The sequence below is a fragment of the Ochotona princeps genome, chromosome 6, assembly GCF_030435755.1.
Source record: "Ochotona princeps isolate mOchPri1 chromosome 6, mOchPri1.hap1, whole genome shotgun sequence".
Lineage (NCBI taxonomy): Eukaryota > Metazoa > Chordata > Mammalia > Lagomorpha > Ochotonidae > Ochotona > Ochotona princeps.
Window position 1 is genome coordinate 43,114,106 of NC_080837.1, and position 14,983 is coordinate 43,129,088.

General features: G+C 39.8%; 1 protein-coding gene across 5 annotated transcripts in view; it reads right to left on the reverse strand.

Moving 5' to 3' along the window:
- FMN1 (formin 1) overlaps positions 1-14,983 on the reverse strand; it is a 395,926-nt gene that overhangs the window by 177,852 nt on the left and 203,091 nt on the right. For all 5 annotated transcript variants that reach the window (XM_058666107.1, XM_058666110.1, XM_058666106.1 and 2 more), the window contains 2 exons: positions 9,179-9,981; positions 3,283-3,433 (listed from right to left, as the gene is read on the reverse strand). In XM_058666107.1, coding sequence (XP_058522090.1) covers positions 3,283-3,433; positions 9,179-9,981 — 954 coding nt within the window. The remainder of the gene's footprint in view (positions 1-3,282; positions 3,434-9,178; positions 9,982-14,983) is intronic.

Below are 14,983 nucleotides of genomic sequence, written 5' to 3' on the forward strand. Positions count from 1 at the left end.
AACATTATGATCCTAAATCAGTATTAATATTTGTTCACTTTACATAAATATGTTACAATGCTGTTTTAAAAAAAGACATTGAGGCTAGAAAAAGTGTCTGTTCAGCAGGCTCTTGACACTTCAGTCTATTATCTTTGAAATGCAGATGTGGAAGATGAGGAGGGATAAGGATCAGCTTGGTTTCAGAGATGTTTCACCTGTATGTCTCCATGCTGACTGAATGCCAATAGCCAAGATTCTGATTTCTGGATTCTAAATCCCTAGTGTGTACATACTTGGCAAGTATTTCCCTGTATGCTTCTAAGGGATCCATCTGCTTGATAACTGAGCTTAAATGGGCTTCCAATTCTCAAACTCCTTAGCTCCTTATAACCTTCAAACACACTTCACATTTTCATTTCAGAAGGAAGAGGAAAGAAATCCTCACTTTCGGAAGAGATCAAAAGATCCACTTTGAAACTGGAAATCTGCTCACAGATTTCCACAGAAATCTGGATTTGAAGGGAAGGCTTGTAGGAGGCAAGTTTGGAGATTTCTGGCATTGAAACTGCTCATTATTTTCTTTAAAAGTTAAAACCTCAGCTGTAAGAGAGGTCCCTAACTTCACTGAAAATCCAAGCAGAAATCTTACCACAAAACCCAGCAGACCCACATTTTCACATCCCCTACACTAAGAACTCCACTCAGGGAGGAGATGTTGGTGACAGTGATGTCACTGAAGGCTTGAAGAGTTTAGAAGTTCCCCCACTGTCCCCACCCTTACATAAAGAAACAAAATGAAAACATCCAGTACTAATGGCTTGAGTTGAACCCACTTGCTGATTAGGCCCACAAAGAGATTTTAAAAAATGCTTTGATCCTTGAAAACAAATACTCACCAAAACAGAAACAATTCATGTTATGAATAAACAAGACATGACTAAGTGTCCAGGAAGAACAAAAGGAGCAATATCAATTGGAGAGGAAAAGAGGAGACACAAGTTTACCATGATGGTGTGAAAGAAAACATTCAGGAGTTTCCTGGAGTCCAGATGTCTCCGTGGAGGAAGCAAACTGCAACTGACCTGGGAAGGTAGACAGTCTCCTTTTGCCTGCCATGCAGCAAGGAGTCTTTTGTTTCTACATTTGGCATTTAAAAAGTCAGCGTGGCTATAAGGCACACTTAATCATACCACTTATCTTACACATCTAACCCATGGGAATACATTTTATACTGTATCAATTTTCCCTCCTCCCTAGAATTTTTCCTGTTTTATTAGAAAAACATTGTTTTGTATATTATGCAAAGCCTTTGAAAAGATCTGCTGCAATGTTTATTATCAGGACTATATTCTTCTCATTATACAAAATCATAACATTACTTGGGCTATGTACTGATGAACTCCATGATACAATTTAAGGAGAAATAGACAACACTAGTTGACATGACACAGTTTTCCAACTCTTTCTCAAACATTCTGGGGCGGCGGCAGGGGGTGGGCAGTCAGGTAGACTCAAGTACTGTTAATCACTTTATAGAGAACGGAAAATCTGAGAGGAAAATGATTTGCACAACATTTTGGGGGGGTCAGTTAGAATCAGGTATTTTTAATCTCATTTTAATAGAGAAGAGAAAATCTGAAGGAAGAAAGTAACTACCCTCACCCAGCAAATCAATAGCCCCGTCTCTGGTGTTAGCAAAACACCAACAAACAGAAACAGAAGCAGTGCCTCCAACAATAGCAAAAGCAAGAACAGTTGTGAGAGGCTAATTCTGAAGGCTGTCTAGGTGCCAGGAACCATGCAATATGTGATACATTTATTCCCATTCAATTGTCAGTTCAATAGCATTGTGAGTAGACACGATCTCACACTATGATTAGGTGACCAAGGCATAAGGAATGGAAGGGCCTGGTACCTTGACACAGATCCCACATTTTACAGGTGAGGTGTGATTCAAAGTCATGCTCTCTTAATTACTTGACAACTTTAACCTTGCTTTTTTACAGACAGCTGGGGAGCCTCAGTTTCTAAGTCTTGGACTCCACCTAGGAGTCATCTTTTCACAATGAGTTCAAGTCCAAACAAAACATTTAAACATTTAAAATTGCAGATGATCTTAACCTTGCTCTACTTTGGGATTTACTTTTTTTTTTTCTGAGAGGCAAACATATGCCCTTCCCCACCCCATACACAAACACACAACTTCACAACCAGCTCACATTTCTTGGTCTACTTTCCAGATGCTTACAATGGCCAGTACTGGAACACGTAGAAGCTTGGAACTAGCTATTCATTTCAAGTTGACCTTGTGAATTATTTGAGCCACAAATGTTGTCTTCCAGCGTTTGCATCAGGAGGAAACCAGGGTCAAAAACTGAACCCAGAAACTATGATGGAGAATACAGGCTCCTAAATGCTCACTCTCACATGGTATGCTCTTTATGTTGATTGCTATTATAAGCTCCACGGGACAACATATCCCACATGTTCAGGTAGTGCTGTCCAATAGAACTTTTAGTATGCATGGAAATGTTTTATATCTGCAATATCCAGCACAGCACCTATTAACCACAATAATAAAACAGGAAAATGGCTAGGACAATTGAAGTCAGATTTTTATTTAATTTTATGACTTACAATGACCTTTTGCCTTGGGACCCTGCACCCATGTGGGAAACCCAGATGAAGCTCCAGGCTCCTGGCTTGGGATTGGCACAGCTCTGGTCATTGTGGCCGCTTGGGGAGTGAATCAGTGGACAGGAAAATCTTTCTGTCTGTCTCTCTCCTCCTCTCTGTATATATGACTTTGCAATAAAAAATAAATAAATCTTTAAACCAAGAAAAAAATCCAAAACTTTGTGCCTTTGAACTGTAAAATGCAGGCCTAGAACAGTAACTAGCATAACATCCTCAAAAAACATTTTTTTAAAAAAGAATGAAATTAAATATTACCTATTTTTCAAACAGCTGGAAGGTTACTTTCACTAATAGCAAACTAACTTTTAGATTTGGTTTCAATATAACTAATGGCTAAAACAGGTCTAGATTTAATTTTGAAAATTCAGAAATGCAGAAGACATCAACAAAAGAGTAGGTATAGATTTCTTGAAATAGAGTGGGTTTTCTTTCTTTTGTTTTCTTTGTCATAATGACCCACAAAACATTTACAAAACATTTTTGAATTACAAAAGGAAAGCAAACCAACACCACATAATAAAATCTGATGAATGACAAATGTGTACATGTATGTGGTGTTTGTGTGTGTGTATAACTGTAACTCTCATTATAATTATGCATTACCTTTTTGACCTTGTTTTTTTTCTCATAGGTCTCTGACAGAGGTTTTTTCTTCTGCTGAGTCGCATCTTTAGAGAACAAATACTCAAATTCACTAGTGTCCCGAATGTCAGGTTCTTCTAAGGAATCCCATAACGTTGGTGTAGCATTTTGGCTTAAAAGAGAAAACAACAAATTAACTTTCAGAAACAAAACAGATGGGAATATGACAAACTATTTTTTTCTAATTCATTTTTACTTAATTTTGAAAAAATGCCAACAACTCTCATAAATCTTGGATAAATCATGTTTTGTATTGCAGTTTTCAACTCAAAATACGCTATAGAATATTTTTTAAGCACACACACTTCAACAAAGTTATAATCTAAGAGTATGCTCTACAATAAGCCCATGAATCAAGCAATTCTGAGATTCAGACTATGGGGGTCACTCATGCTCTCACGTAGCTCCTCCCTCTGATTTACACAATGGATACAAATATCATGTAAAGGCAAATATAAGAATCAATTCTAGGCATCAACAGGACAATTCCTAGACTGCAAAGGGGGTACTTTATAAAAACCCATCCCCTCATCAGATGTTATCGACTAGTTTTAAAGACATTTTTCAGAATGAGCCTGAATAAACCCACATCTTTAAGATGTGAACAAATTGTGCTTATTTTAAAAGATCTGATTTTGGGACCTAGCACGATAGCCTAGCGGCTAGAGTCCTTGCCTTGAATGCACTGGAATCCTATATGGACGCCGGTTCTAGTCCCTGTGACCCTGCTTCTCGTCCAGCTCCCTGTTTGTGGCCCGGGGCATTGGGACCCTGCACCCACATGGGGGACCTAGGGATGGCTCTTGGCTCCTAACTTCAAATCGGTTAAGCTCCAGCCGTTGTGATCACTTGGGGGGTGAATCATCAGATGGGGGATCTTTCTCTCTGTTTCCCCTCCTCTATGTATGTCTGACTTTTCAGTGAAAAAACAAACAAACAAACAAACAAAGATCTTATTTGGGGACCAGCACTGTGGCACAGCACAGTAAGCCACTCCTGAGAGGCCACCAGCATCCCATCGGAGTGCTGGATCAAGTTCTGGATGCTCTTCTTCTCATCCAAATACCTGTCATTGCACCTGAGAAAGCAACAGAAGATGCCTCAAGTACTTGGGTCTTCTTCTTTTTTTAAGATTTATTTATTTTTATTACAAAGTCGGATATACAGAGAGGAGGAGAGAGAGAGAGGAAGATCTTCCGTACGATGATTCACTCCCCAAGTGAGCACAATGGCCGGTGCTGTGCCGATCCGAAGCCGGGAACCAGGAACTTCTTCTGGGTCTCCCACATGGGTGCAGTCAGAGAGGAGGAGAGACAGAGAGGAAGATCTTCTGTACGATGATTCATTCCCCAAGTGAGCACAACAGCCGGTGCTGCGCCGATCCGAAGCTGGGAACCAGGAACCTCTTCTGGGTCTCCCACGCGGGTGCAGGGTCCAAAGCTTTGGGCCGTCCTCAACTGCTTTCCCAGGCCACAAGCAGGGAGGGGGAAGTGGAGCTGCTGGGATTAGAACCGGCACCCATATGGGATCCCGGCGCTTGCAAGGCGAGGACTGTAGCTGCTAGGCCACGCCACTGGGCCCAAGTACTTGGATCTTTACCAATCATGTGGGAGACCCAGACAGAGTTCTTGGCTGCTGGCTTTGATGTATCCCAGTTATTCAGGGAGTGAGCCAGCAGACAAAAGATATCCCTGCCCATCTCTGTGCATGCCACTCTGTCCTTCAAATAAACAAAAAAATTATGTGGCTTATAACATTTCCTGTATTTCCCTAAACAATAACAACAACAAAAGTCTCTAACTCTTCCATTGCATCAGCCCCCACAGTGTTTTCAACTACCGCAGCTCTGAGGAGATTTGCTTTGCTTGGTCTTCAAGGAGCAAGGGCACCCTAGGTGCTTTTTGGTATTCATTTTTAAGATTTCTTGTTCTTAAAAATGGCAGAGAGACAGAAAGAAATATCTTGCATCTGCTGGTGGTAAAGCTTAGCTGCCATGCCATCATGTTGGCAGGTCACAGGGCACCCTAATTTTGAAGCACAGAAAGAAGAGTTGTTGAAAATCATGTCAACGAGGGCAACCTTCGACAGGTGATGAAGAGGAGTCACTCTGCAGAGTAAGCGAGGATTGTGTTACAAATGGTGTAAGTCCAACCCGGACCTGGCTGTTGGGGCCATTTGGGGAGTGAATCCGCAGATGGAAAATCCACATTTCTCTTACTCCTTTCCCTTCTGTCTATCCTCCTTCCATCTGCTTGTTACTTTTTAAAAATAATTCTTATTTTTCATGATGCAGTTCCTTAGGCTCAGGAATTTCCCCTTCCACCTTCCCAGCTTTCCCCATTCCCTCCCATACACTGTTTCCCCCCATTCTGTAACAACAGTTTAGTCACAAGTCCATCATTCTGCTGTTTAAGTGTATCCTAACATTGTAGGTATAGAGAATGGTATAAAGTCCAGCATTTTGGTGTCAAGATATATTTAACAGTTTTACTGGGAATCCTTTCAAGTAAATATTTTCTAAGTGTTATCCGCAGGCTCACTTAAGTCAGAACAAAGCTTCTCCCAAATACGTACTTTCTTAACATGGTTTCTTACATCTTAATTTTCAATGCTATTAACTAACATTTATAGATCATAAAATGAGGCATCATGTATATATTATTTTTCAAAACCATAGATCCAAGTTATCTGGTATTTACATGCTTCAATATCTATTCTCTTAGCCAATGAAAAGTGAACAGCTATTATTAGGTGTAGTAGTGTAAAAAATTTATGGATCTCCTACACAGCCATTTTCATATTCAGCTGACTGCACTTCTCTGAGCTGCCTGTTCAAAGTTTGCTGCTGGTCTGTGTTTTCTATTTAATAGGACATTTTGGTAGTGGTTGTTTTCACTTTTTGCTTCTACATTTTGGATTCTATCTATCCTGCGTTCCTTCCTGAGCCATAGCCTTGAGCCACTCACTTTCACTTTCAAACACAAACATGATTAGGTGCTTATCTTAATGCACTGTAACAGGCAGGTCTTGCCTGGGGAGGGGAGCCAGGGAGCTTCAGAGCACACAGCTCCTGGTCCTCAGGAAGGTTTGCTTAGACCCATCCCTCTCCTTCCACACCTGCCTGGCTCCAAGCTCTTGAGTTGGGTCCACCAGGATTAGTGTTACCATTGACTTATACTCATACAAGATTTGCACTGGTAGTCAAGTTGAGCACTAAAACATTGTTTCTACTGGAAGGACATGTCCACTATCTCATGAAACAATTTTGCAATGCTACTTCTCAGTGAGCTGGGGAAAGCCTGCAATAATGATGATCTGCTCACAGTAGTCAATTCTCTTCTCATCACCAAACAATTCCAGCTCAAAAGAGAAGAACAGCAAGGTGGAAGGGAGAAGGCAAGACCTAATAGGAACCCGAAAGGCAGTCAGATGAGATTTCTTTTTCTTTAAATATTTTTCCCTTGGTCTAGAAAATAGATACCAAAGATGTCAAAAAAGAAAAAAAAATCAAGTTAGTAGCACAATGCAGTGTAAGCAGCTGAGAGGCTCTTCAAATACTCTGCTAAAAATCTGTACTTTTGCTTTTGGCTGCCCAGAAGACTAAATTTTTTATTTGAAAAGCAGCAGCCAGGCTCAAAAGTACAACATATATTAAGGAACCCAAAATAGAAGGGACTGGGTATAGCACTGGCAGAAGTCCTCAAGGTTTACTTTCTTTCCCCTTTTCTTTTTCTTCTTCTTTTTTAAAGATTTATTTATTTATTGCAAAGTCAGATATACAGAGAGGAGGAGAGACAGAGAAGAAGATCTTCCATCTGATGATTCACTTCCCAAGCAGCCACAATGGCTGGAGCTGAGCCAATCTGCAGCCAAGAGCCTGGAGCCTCTTCCAGGTCTCCCACGTGAGTGCAGGGTCCCAAAGCTTTAGGCTGTCCTCCACTGCTTTCCCAGGCCACAGCATTCAGCTGGATGGGAAGCGGGGCCGCAGGGATTAGAACCAGCACCTTTACGGGATCCCGGCACATACAAGGTGAGGACTTAAGCCGCTGAGCTACCACGCCAGGCCCCTTTCTTCTTTTTTTTAATCTTGTTTTGTCTTCTTTGTTTTTAATATTTGGTAACTTATTTGAAGGGCAGAGCTAACAGTTAATTGAGTGAGAAGAGAGGGGTCTTGGATCCACTAGCCTATTCTTAATGCGACACAGAGGGGTAGTTCCCAACCTCCAGGTCAGGCTGAAGGGTGACACATTCAACAGGCAGGGCTTCCCTGATGTCCTACTTATCAACTTTTCATTTTACTCAAATGTGAAGCCTTAAATTTACAGTGAAATGCAGAGACCTGTGCATTCAATTTTCTCTTCTCAAAACAGCTGGCTAATTAAACAACAACAAAGCGCTTGCCTCCAGCTTATTGCTGCCTCATCATGAAGAGTGGGTGAAAATTCCACATTGCCTGGAGGTCCCTCTCTGTGGAGCTCAGCAGTGAATGTCTCTGCCATTTACTGCTCATAAAGTTTCTTGAAGATGGAGTGACAATGGACTGGTGAGATCTGCACATGGAACAATTCTGTGTGGTGCCAGGCCACACTGCCATTCCATCACTCTGAAAGGGTTGCACACTAATTTGAGAACACTCATAAAAGGGCACAACTCCAAAATTCAGGCAGTTAACTTATTTGGAAACATCTGATTCTTGAATCCGAAAAGGGAAATACACTAACCTCCTAGTTAATGGTAAAACTATTCTAGATCATCCAATTAGGAAGCTCTAAAATTTCAACATTAAAATATAAGCATAGTTCACAAATGAACTTGTGACTTTGATGCGCTGAAGAAGACAACATGAAGTACATAATCAACTTAGTTCATGCTATGGTTAATTTTAAGGTACTCCCCACCTTTTCACTAATTATTATTTCTGAGTTTTAAAGTAATTTCAACTTGCATGCTATTTTCCCTAGTATTATACTTTCCTTACACAAAATGTTACGTAAATTGAAAAATTCACTATCACATTTTTATTTGGAGGATGAGTTTAAAACTATTTTTTTCATCACAAATAAACTTCAAAACCAGGAAGTACTTCTCTTTCATTTTCCTCTTGACAGACTTGGAAGGGAGGAAGAAATCAGAATCAAATCTTTTTCTATGGAAATTTCAAGTCACCATATCTTTCTGTCTTACAGGGCCATTTCAACAATCCAAACAAATGGAAGATGCTTTCCACTTTAGCTAAGCACACATTGGCATCTTCTCTGACAGCCAACAGTGAATAAAGATATGAGAAAATTTAGCAATTGGTTGAACCAAAATTTAAGCAGAGAGAGTTTACACTTTATGTGTCCCATGTGACTAGAAGACTTGATAACTCAGAAATTCCTCATCCTTTCAATGAAAACTGAAAAATACATCTATCTGTCAAATATTCAGGTCATAGGGCTGATGATAACATCTAAAACCAAGAGGCTGGATTATAAAAGATATTCTAAATATGCTCAGTGAACCTAGAGTGCAGATTCAGTCTTAATTTATTTATAATTACTTATTCATCTTGGTGATGTAAGGGAAGGGCTTAGCTTTGACCTAGACTTAAGTCTATAAAAAGAAACAATCATCTTAGAGAAAACCTCAATTCTAAAAATACTGTTTTTCTTACAAAGAATCTGAAGAGGAGACAGATAGGACCTGGTGGAGCCAGATATCCTCCCCCCAAAGCACCCTGATCTTAAGGCATTCATTGTGTCACATTTGAAAATGTATATTACATCATGCATGCATTGAACCAGTAAAAATAAAACATCACATGGTCAAAAACTTTGGAGTTCACAAGCTGAGGACCAATCAGGGGAGAGCTTACCTCCTCTCACTTATTTGTATCCTAGTCCAGTACAAAGGCTTCATGGGACAACTGGGCTCAATGGCTGGTTTTCGAGGATACTGGCTGGAAGTAGAGGTGAGTCCAAAAAAGAGTCCAGGAGGAGGTGGAGGTGCAAGTCCTGGGGGTGCTGGAGCAGGAGGAGGCCCTCCATTATTGGTCAGGGCAGAAGAGTTAGGGAGTGGTGGAGGGGGAGGAGGTGGAGGAGGTCCAGCACTTGGAGGTAGAGCAGGTGGTGGTGGTGGTGGTAGAGGAGGAGGAGGTGGTGGTGGTGGTGGTGGCGGTGGCGGGGGACCAGCACTCATAGGTGATGTCAGATGTGCTGGTGGCAAAGGGTCAAGGCCAGGTGGCAGGGGAGGAGGTGGAGGGATGGGAGCTTGCAGGGGTGGTACAGGATGGGAAACTGATGTCTTCGGCTGATTTGATGACATGCCTTCTACAGACTGAAGTGGTGCCTGGATGTCTTTGTTCTCATTTTGGGGAGAGAGCTGGCTTAAAGAGGAAATATTCAGCTTCTTGGGTATTATTTGGTTGCTTCTGGTTGCCTTGCTCTCGGCCTCACAGGGCTTTAGGAAGGTCTCCCTGTCTGTCTGGATGTACACGTTCCTGTAAGTCTTGGGAGGGCAGTCATCATCAGTAGAGATGGAAGCATCTTTCATCTCTTCACATCCTCCTCGCCATCGGTGTTCTAACTCCTGTTTGAGATTTTCTATCGTGTCTTCTAATTTCGCTGTTATCATGGCATGTTCACCCCGGATATGAAAGGCCTGAAGTTCAAACTGGGCCTATCGGAAGGAAGTGACAGTTTATTTAATAAAAATAAAAAATTAAAGACAATACCATTAGTGTGCCACTACAGCACAACCCAGATAAATATATAAATGCCAGAAAACCTAGAAACATTCTTTCAAGTATCCGAAAAGGTGCAAATTCCACTTTAATAAAATTTCCAGGAACCTAGTAAGTTGGGAGACTAAGTGTAATTTCATCCAATTTGAGCTCACGGGAAGTAATTACCATGGATTAAGATTTAAACTAAATCTGTTACCTAAGAACCTTCACCCGGTTTTAATATCAAATGTAAATCAAACTTTTAAATAAAGGTTTGGTTATGTTTGAATATAGCTTATAGAACTTTTCGGTTAAGTTTTGAAAAAGAAAGCTGTAAAGGAAAAAAAAATGGATACAGAGATCCCTTTGATTTGGAGTTCTTTCTTGCCTGATGTTGCTTAGAATGTCTCCTTAACTGGTTTACAGAACAATGAAGCGGGAACGAAAGGCATGGAGAGGAGGAATATTAATGCCTACTTCCAAAAAGTTTCACTACCAAACCTGCCCAAGATCAGTATTTGTGTCATAAAATAGTAATAAATAAGTAACATAAATGCATGGACACCGATATTAAAATGTTATTCTTCTGTAACCTTAGCATTTTAAACTCTATTCTTGTATAAGACATTAGACTTTTTAATACTACTTTGGTTATTTCAATACTTGAGTTTTACCCTTGTTAAAAACTGCTAGTGTAGTCTCAGTAAATAACTAATATATCACTTAAGTTTTCAAAGGCTTACTATAGCTAACTAAAAATATATATATAGAATTTTCTTAGTTTCCAAAAGCTAGAATAACAGTAATTATTTCTTGTGAATAAATTTCAGCCTTCCACAGCAGATTATAAACTCTACAAAATTAAAATAACAATATTATTTTACTTCTCTTTCTCTGCATCTGGCACAATAGCTAACTGAATAGAAGAGATGAAAGAAGCAATATCACTGGTGTTTATGTTCACTGCTGCTGTCCCAGGAACACTTCTTATGGCTCATCAAAGACATTCTTCACTTTAATTTCAGCACACAAATGTTTGGAACACCAAAGTATGTACATGTGGAAAGCCTTTTTGTGTTGGAAAATCACACTCAACTTTCCCACAACATTCATTCTCACAAAGCAACCTTCAAATAATTATAGTCAATAGAACTTAAAGTCAAGCCTTTATATATTCATATGGGGACATGATCACCTTGTGCCAACTCTCAAGCAAGTGGCAAGGTCAGGGCAAAAGTACAGAGGTTTAAAAGGCCAAGACTGGATTTTTAACGTCTGGTCCACATCATGGTTTAGCTACTTGCTAGCTGTGTGACTTTGGAGAAGGCTCTATGGCTTGGGTCTACTGCCATGTTTCGTCAAATATAAACGAGGATAATAGTGAGGCATTTGCAGGGTTTGCTTATTTATTTATTTATTTTTGTTTTTTCTTTAATTTTTTAAAATCAGAGCTGAAGGAGATCCTTTATAGAATATAGTCAGCATTTTGCCTGGGACATCATCAATTCTGACTAAATGTTTCTGTTATTTAGTATACCTACGTAATAATGATATTAGTGTATGAGACTGATTCCTATTTAAATAATGACACCTTTCTAGAGTGATAGGCATAAAATCCAGAAAACCAAAGGCAGTCAGGATAAGCAGTGTACTACATGCACACAAAAAACTTTTCATGAGCTCTGAAAATAACTTCAAGCTTTACTTTACTATGTAGTCAAGATAATCTTTGTTTCAGCATCATCTCCATCTCTGTGTTCAACCATCTGTCTCCTTCCTGCACTTGCTTCTTGTGTCTCTTATCCACCTTTTCTACACCACACGCACAATTTCTGCCTTGTATTACTTCTCAACGTTTTACTTTTCTTCTACTAAGTCAGTGCTATTATAACATTCACTTGTTCTTATCCACCCTTCAAGAATGTTGATTCAAAAGTAACATCAATACGACAGTAATGATTCTATTCACTCCTCAGTTTCTTAATGATGTGAAAAGGTGGCAAAAACATAGTTCGTGGGAAAACTTTTTCTTTGCTAGACAACTGACCTGTGTCTACAGCAAAATCTCTGTTCCCACCTCTTACTCTCTCCGCCTTTTGACCAATCATCTTTTAAGTCTAAAGTTGGAGCTTATACATTATATGCCATTTTGCTGACTCTATTTGTTTAATGTAGATGGCAGAACACAAATTGGGAAGATTAATGAACCTCTCTGTGCATGTTGTTTTCTTGTGAGTAAAACAAAGAGAATAATAAAATGCACTTCACACAGTGATTCTGAGAGGAAGATGAATTAATGTGTTAATGTGAGGGTTTGTCCAACTGAAATACCATGATTTGACTGTTAAGGCTGGTCAGCACGTTTGAGGGATTTTGCCCTCTTCTGCCATATGTGTTAGAACTAATTGCTGTAAAATCTTGAAATTCTTTCTGCTTTTTCTGCTCTCTTCAGTAAACCTGTGTACTTGCTTTTGTTTTTTTTTCATTCATCCCTTGCAGGTTGTTCTCCAGGCTTGATGCTTTTTTTTCCCATCTCACGCTACACAGTTTTTCCTGGTGATCTCATGTACTCACATGCTAAGTGATACTCATTCATTCTTTGCTGGTAACTTCTGAACTGGAATTGGAATCTGAACACCCTAAAGCCAAGTATCCTCTGGATTAACTTACCTGCATATCTTACCAGCTGCCTTAGACTCAACACCTGCGAGAATGAAATCATTGACAATAAACCCCAATTTGTTCCTCCTCCGAATTCTTCCTTGTAACTAAGGTCATTGTCTCCTCCCAGTCAGCACACTAAGTACCTGGATACCATGTTGACTTCTGGCCCTTTCACATTCTCAACATATTGTTTACCAATGAGTTTCATCGATTTCTCAGAATCATTTCTTTACACTCTAAATGTACCAACCTTTCACTGAGTTCTCTTTATTTTTACAGTGTAAATGTCACCTAACCAATTTTCCTGATCCAAGTTTAACCACATGGGTTCAGGAAATTTGTTTCTTTTAATAAATGCATATATTTATTCCTTAACGTCCCTTCAGTAATTATCCATTACTTACACAATAACCCTAAATTTTTTTTGCACATGCTGACAGTTTTTTTGATACGTTCTTTCTCTCTCCAGTTTAACTCACACCCCTCCTAGGTATGCCCTGGATTACAGTCTTACATAACTTCCTGCGTCCCCTACAACCATGCCTTTTAGTCTCAGCACTTGCAAATACCATCTTCTCCCAAAAGCCATTCTCTGATGCAAATACTCACGAAGGGAGCAGATGATAGACCACAGATTTCCATAAATGGACTCCTCACAAATTGTATTCATTGCTATGTAGAATGACTGAATAAGAAGGAATGTAATGAATTCCCATGTGCTCTGCATAAATATGCTGGGATTACAGTATGAAATTCTTCTGACCACTAAGACTTGAATACTTTCCCAATCTCTCCAAAAAATTCACCTTTGCTTTTCATTGTTTCAAGATCCTTTTGATTGTTTCATTTTGTTTTGGTTGTGCTCATGAGTTCAGCATGACACAGTCACTCAAACTGATTAACGTAAAAGCTCTTCCATTCATTTTCTATTTGTCCATATCCTAAAAATCATTTCGAATTGTGCCTGTATTTATGACAAATGCAGTGTTTGTTTCAGGTCTGTGCACACCATGAAGACTGCTTTTGGGAAAGCTACCTTTAAAGTCTGTTTTTTTTTTTTCCACTCTACTTCCTGTTAATTGCCACTTGTATTTTGCACATAGAATCAATATGCTATTTCCCCTCTGTCAGGATTGTTAGAAGTTTTAGCAGAAATTTGGTGATACGAACAGAGTAGAATTTAGTTTGATAATCATATATTCCTAGACGATCTTCGTCGGGGAATCTTTACAAAATATTAGGCCCAGGTTGAACCACAAACAAGGCTAGGTCAGGGAACATGTTTTCCTGCTGACTTTGTTTTACTTGAATAGGAAACATGTGCTTTTTTTTAAGATTTATTTTATTTTTATTGCAAAGTCAGATATACAGAGAGGAGGAGAAACAAAGAGGAAGATCCTCTGTCCAATGATTCACTGCCCAAGAGACCACAACAGTTGGTCTGCGCTGATCCAAAGCCAGGAGCCAGGACCCTTCCCTGGGTCTCCCAGGTGGGTGCAGGGTCCCAAGGCTTTGGGCCGTCCTCAACTGCTTTCCCAGGCCACAAGCAGGGAGTTGGAGGGGAAGTGGAGCTGCCGGGATTAGAACCGGTGCCCATATGGTATCCTGGTGCATGCAAGGCTAGGACTTATAGCCACTAGGCCACGCCACCAGGCCAGAAACATGTACTTGTAAGCAGCAGAAAAAGTAGTTACATCCATTTTATATCAATTTTTTTGGAATATAGGAGGTTTCAAGATCTTCCCTCTACCTACTCCCTGCTAAAAATCTGCTTTTCTGTAATAGTTCCAATACCTCATTAGAAAGCAGATAGTGAGATCTGACATCCTTCCCAACTTCCTTACCTTCTTTTATAGTGTGTTTACTTCCATTGCTTTCATTTCTAACCCCATCCTGTGTTACCTGCCACAGTCCATGGCCCTGTTTCTGCTTCCTTTGTAGTAAGACTCTGTCTCTAGAGGCTAATTCTCACTGAATCATTCTGTTTTCTTTCATGGACACTATTTTTAATCTGTCTAGTGGAGCAGTTCTCCTGACTATTCCCCATTCGAATAATCTGAATTGTTTTATGGAATACACTGATGCTCAGGCTGGTTTCCAGATCTTCTCCTCAGTTAATTAGTTTGAGAGGTACTCTCACACCGGTCTCTTTAAAGCTCCCCAGTGAATTTCAATGGCAGCCAGAGGGAAATGTCCTTAATTTTTATTCTTCAGTTCAGACTGTATGACATCATGGTATCAGTAAGTTCTTTTGGTAATGATTTATCCATGTGCAATTTCAGAATCTCCACT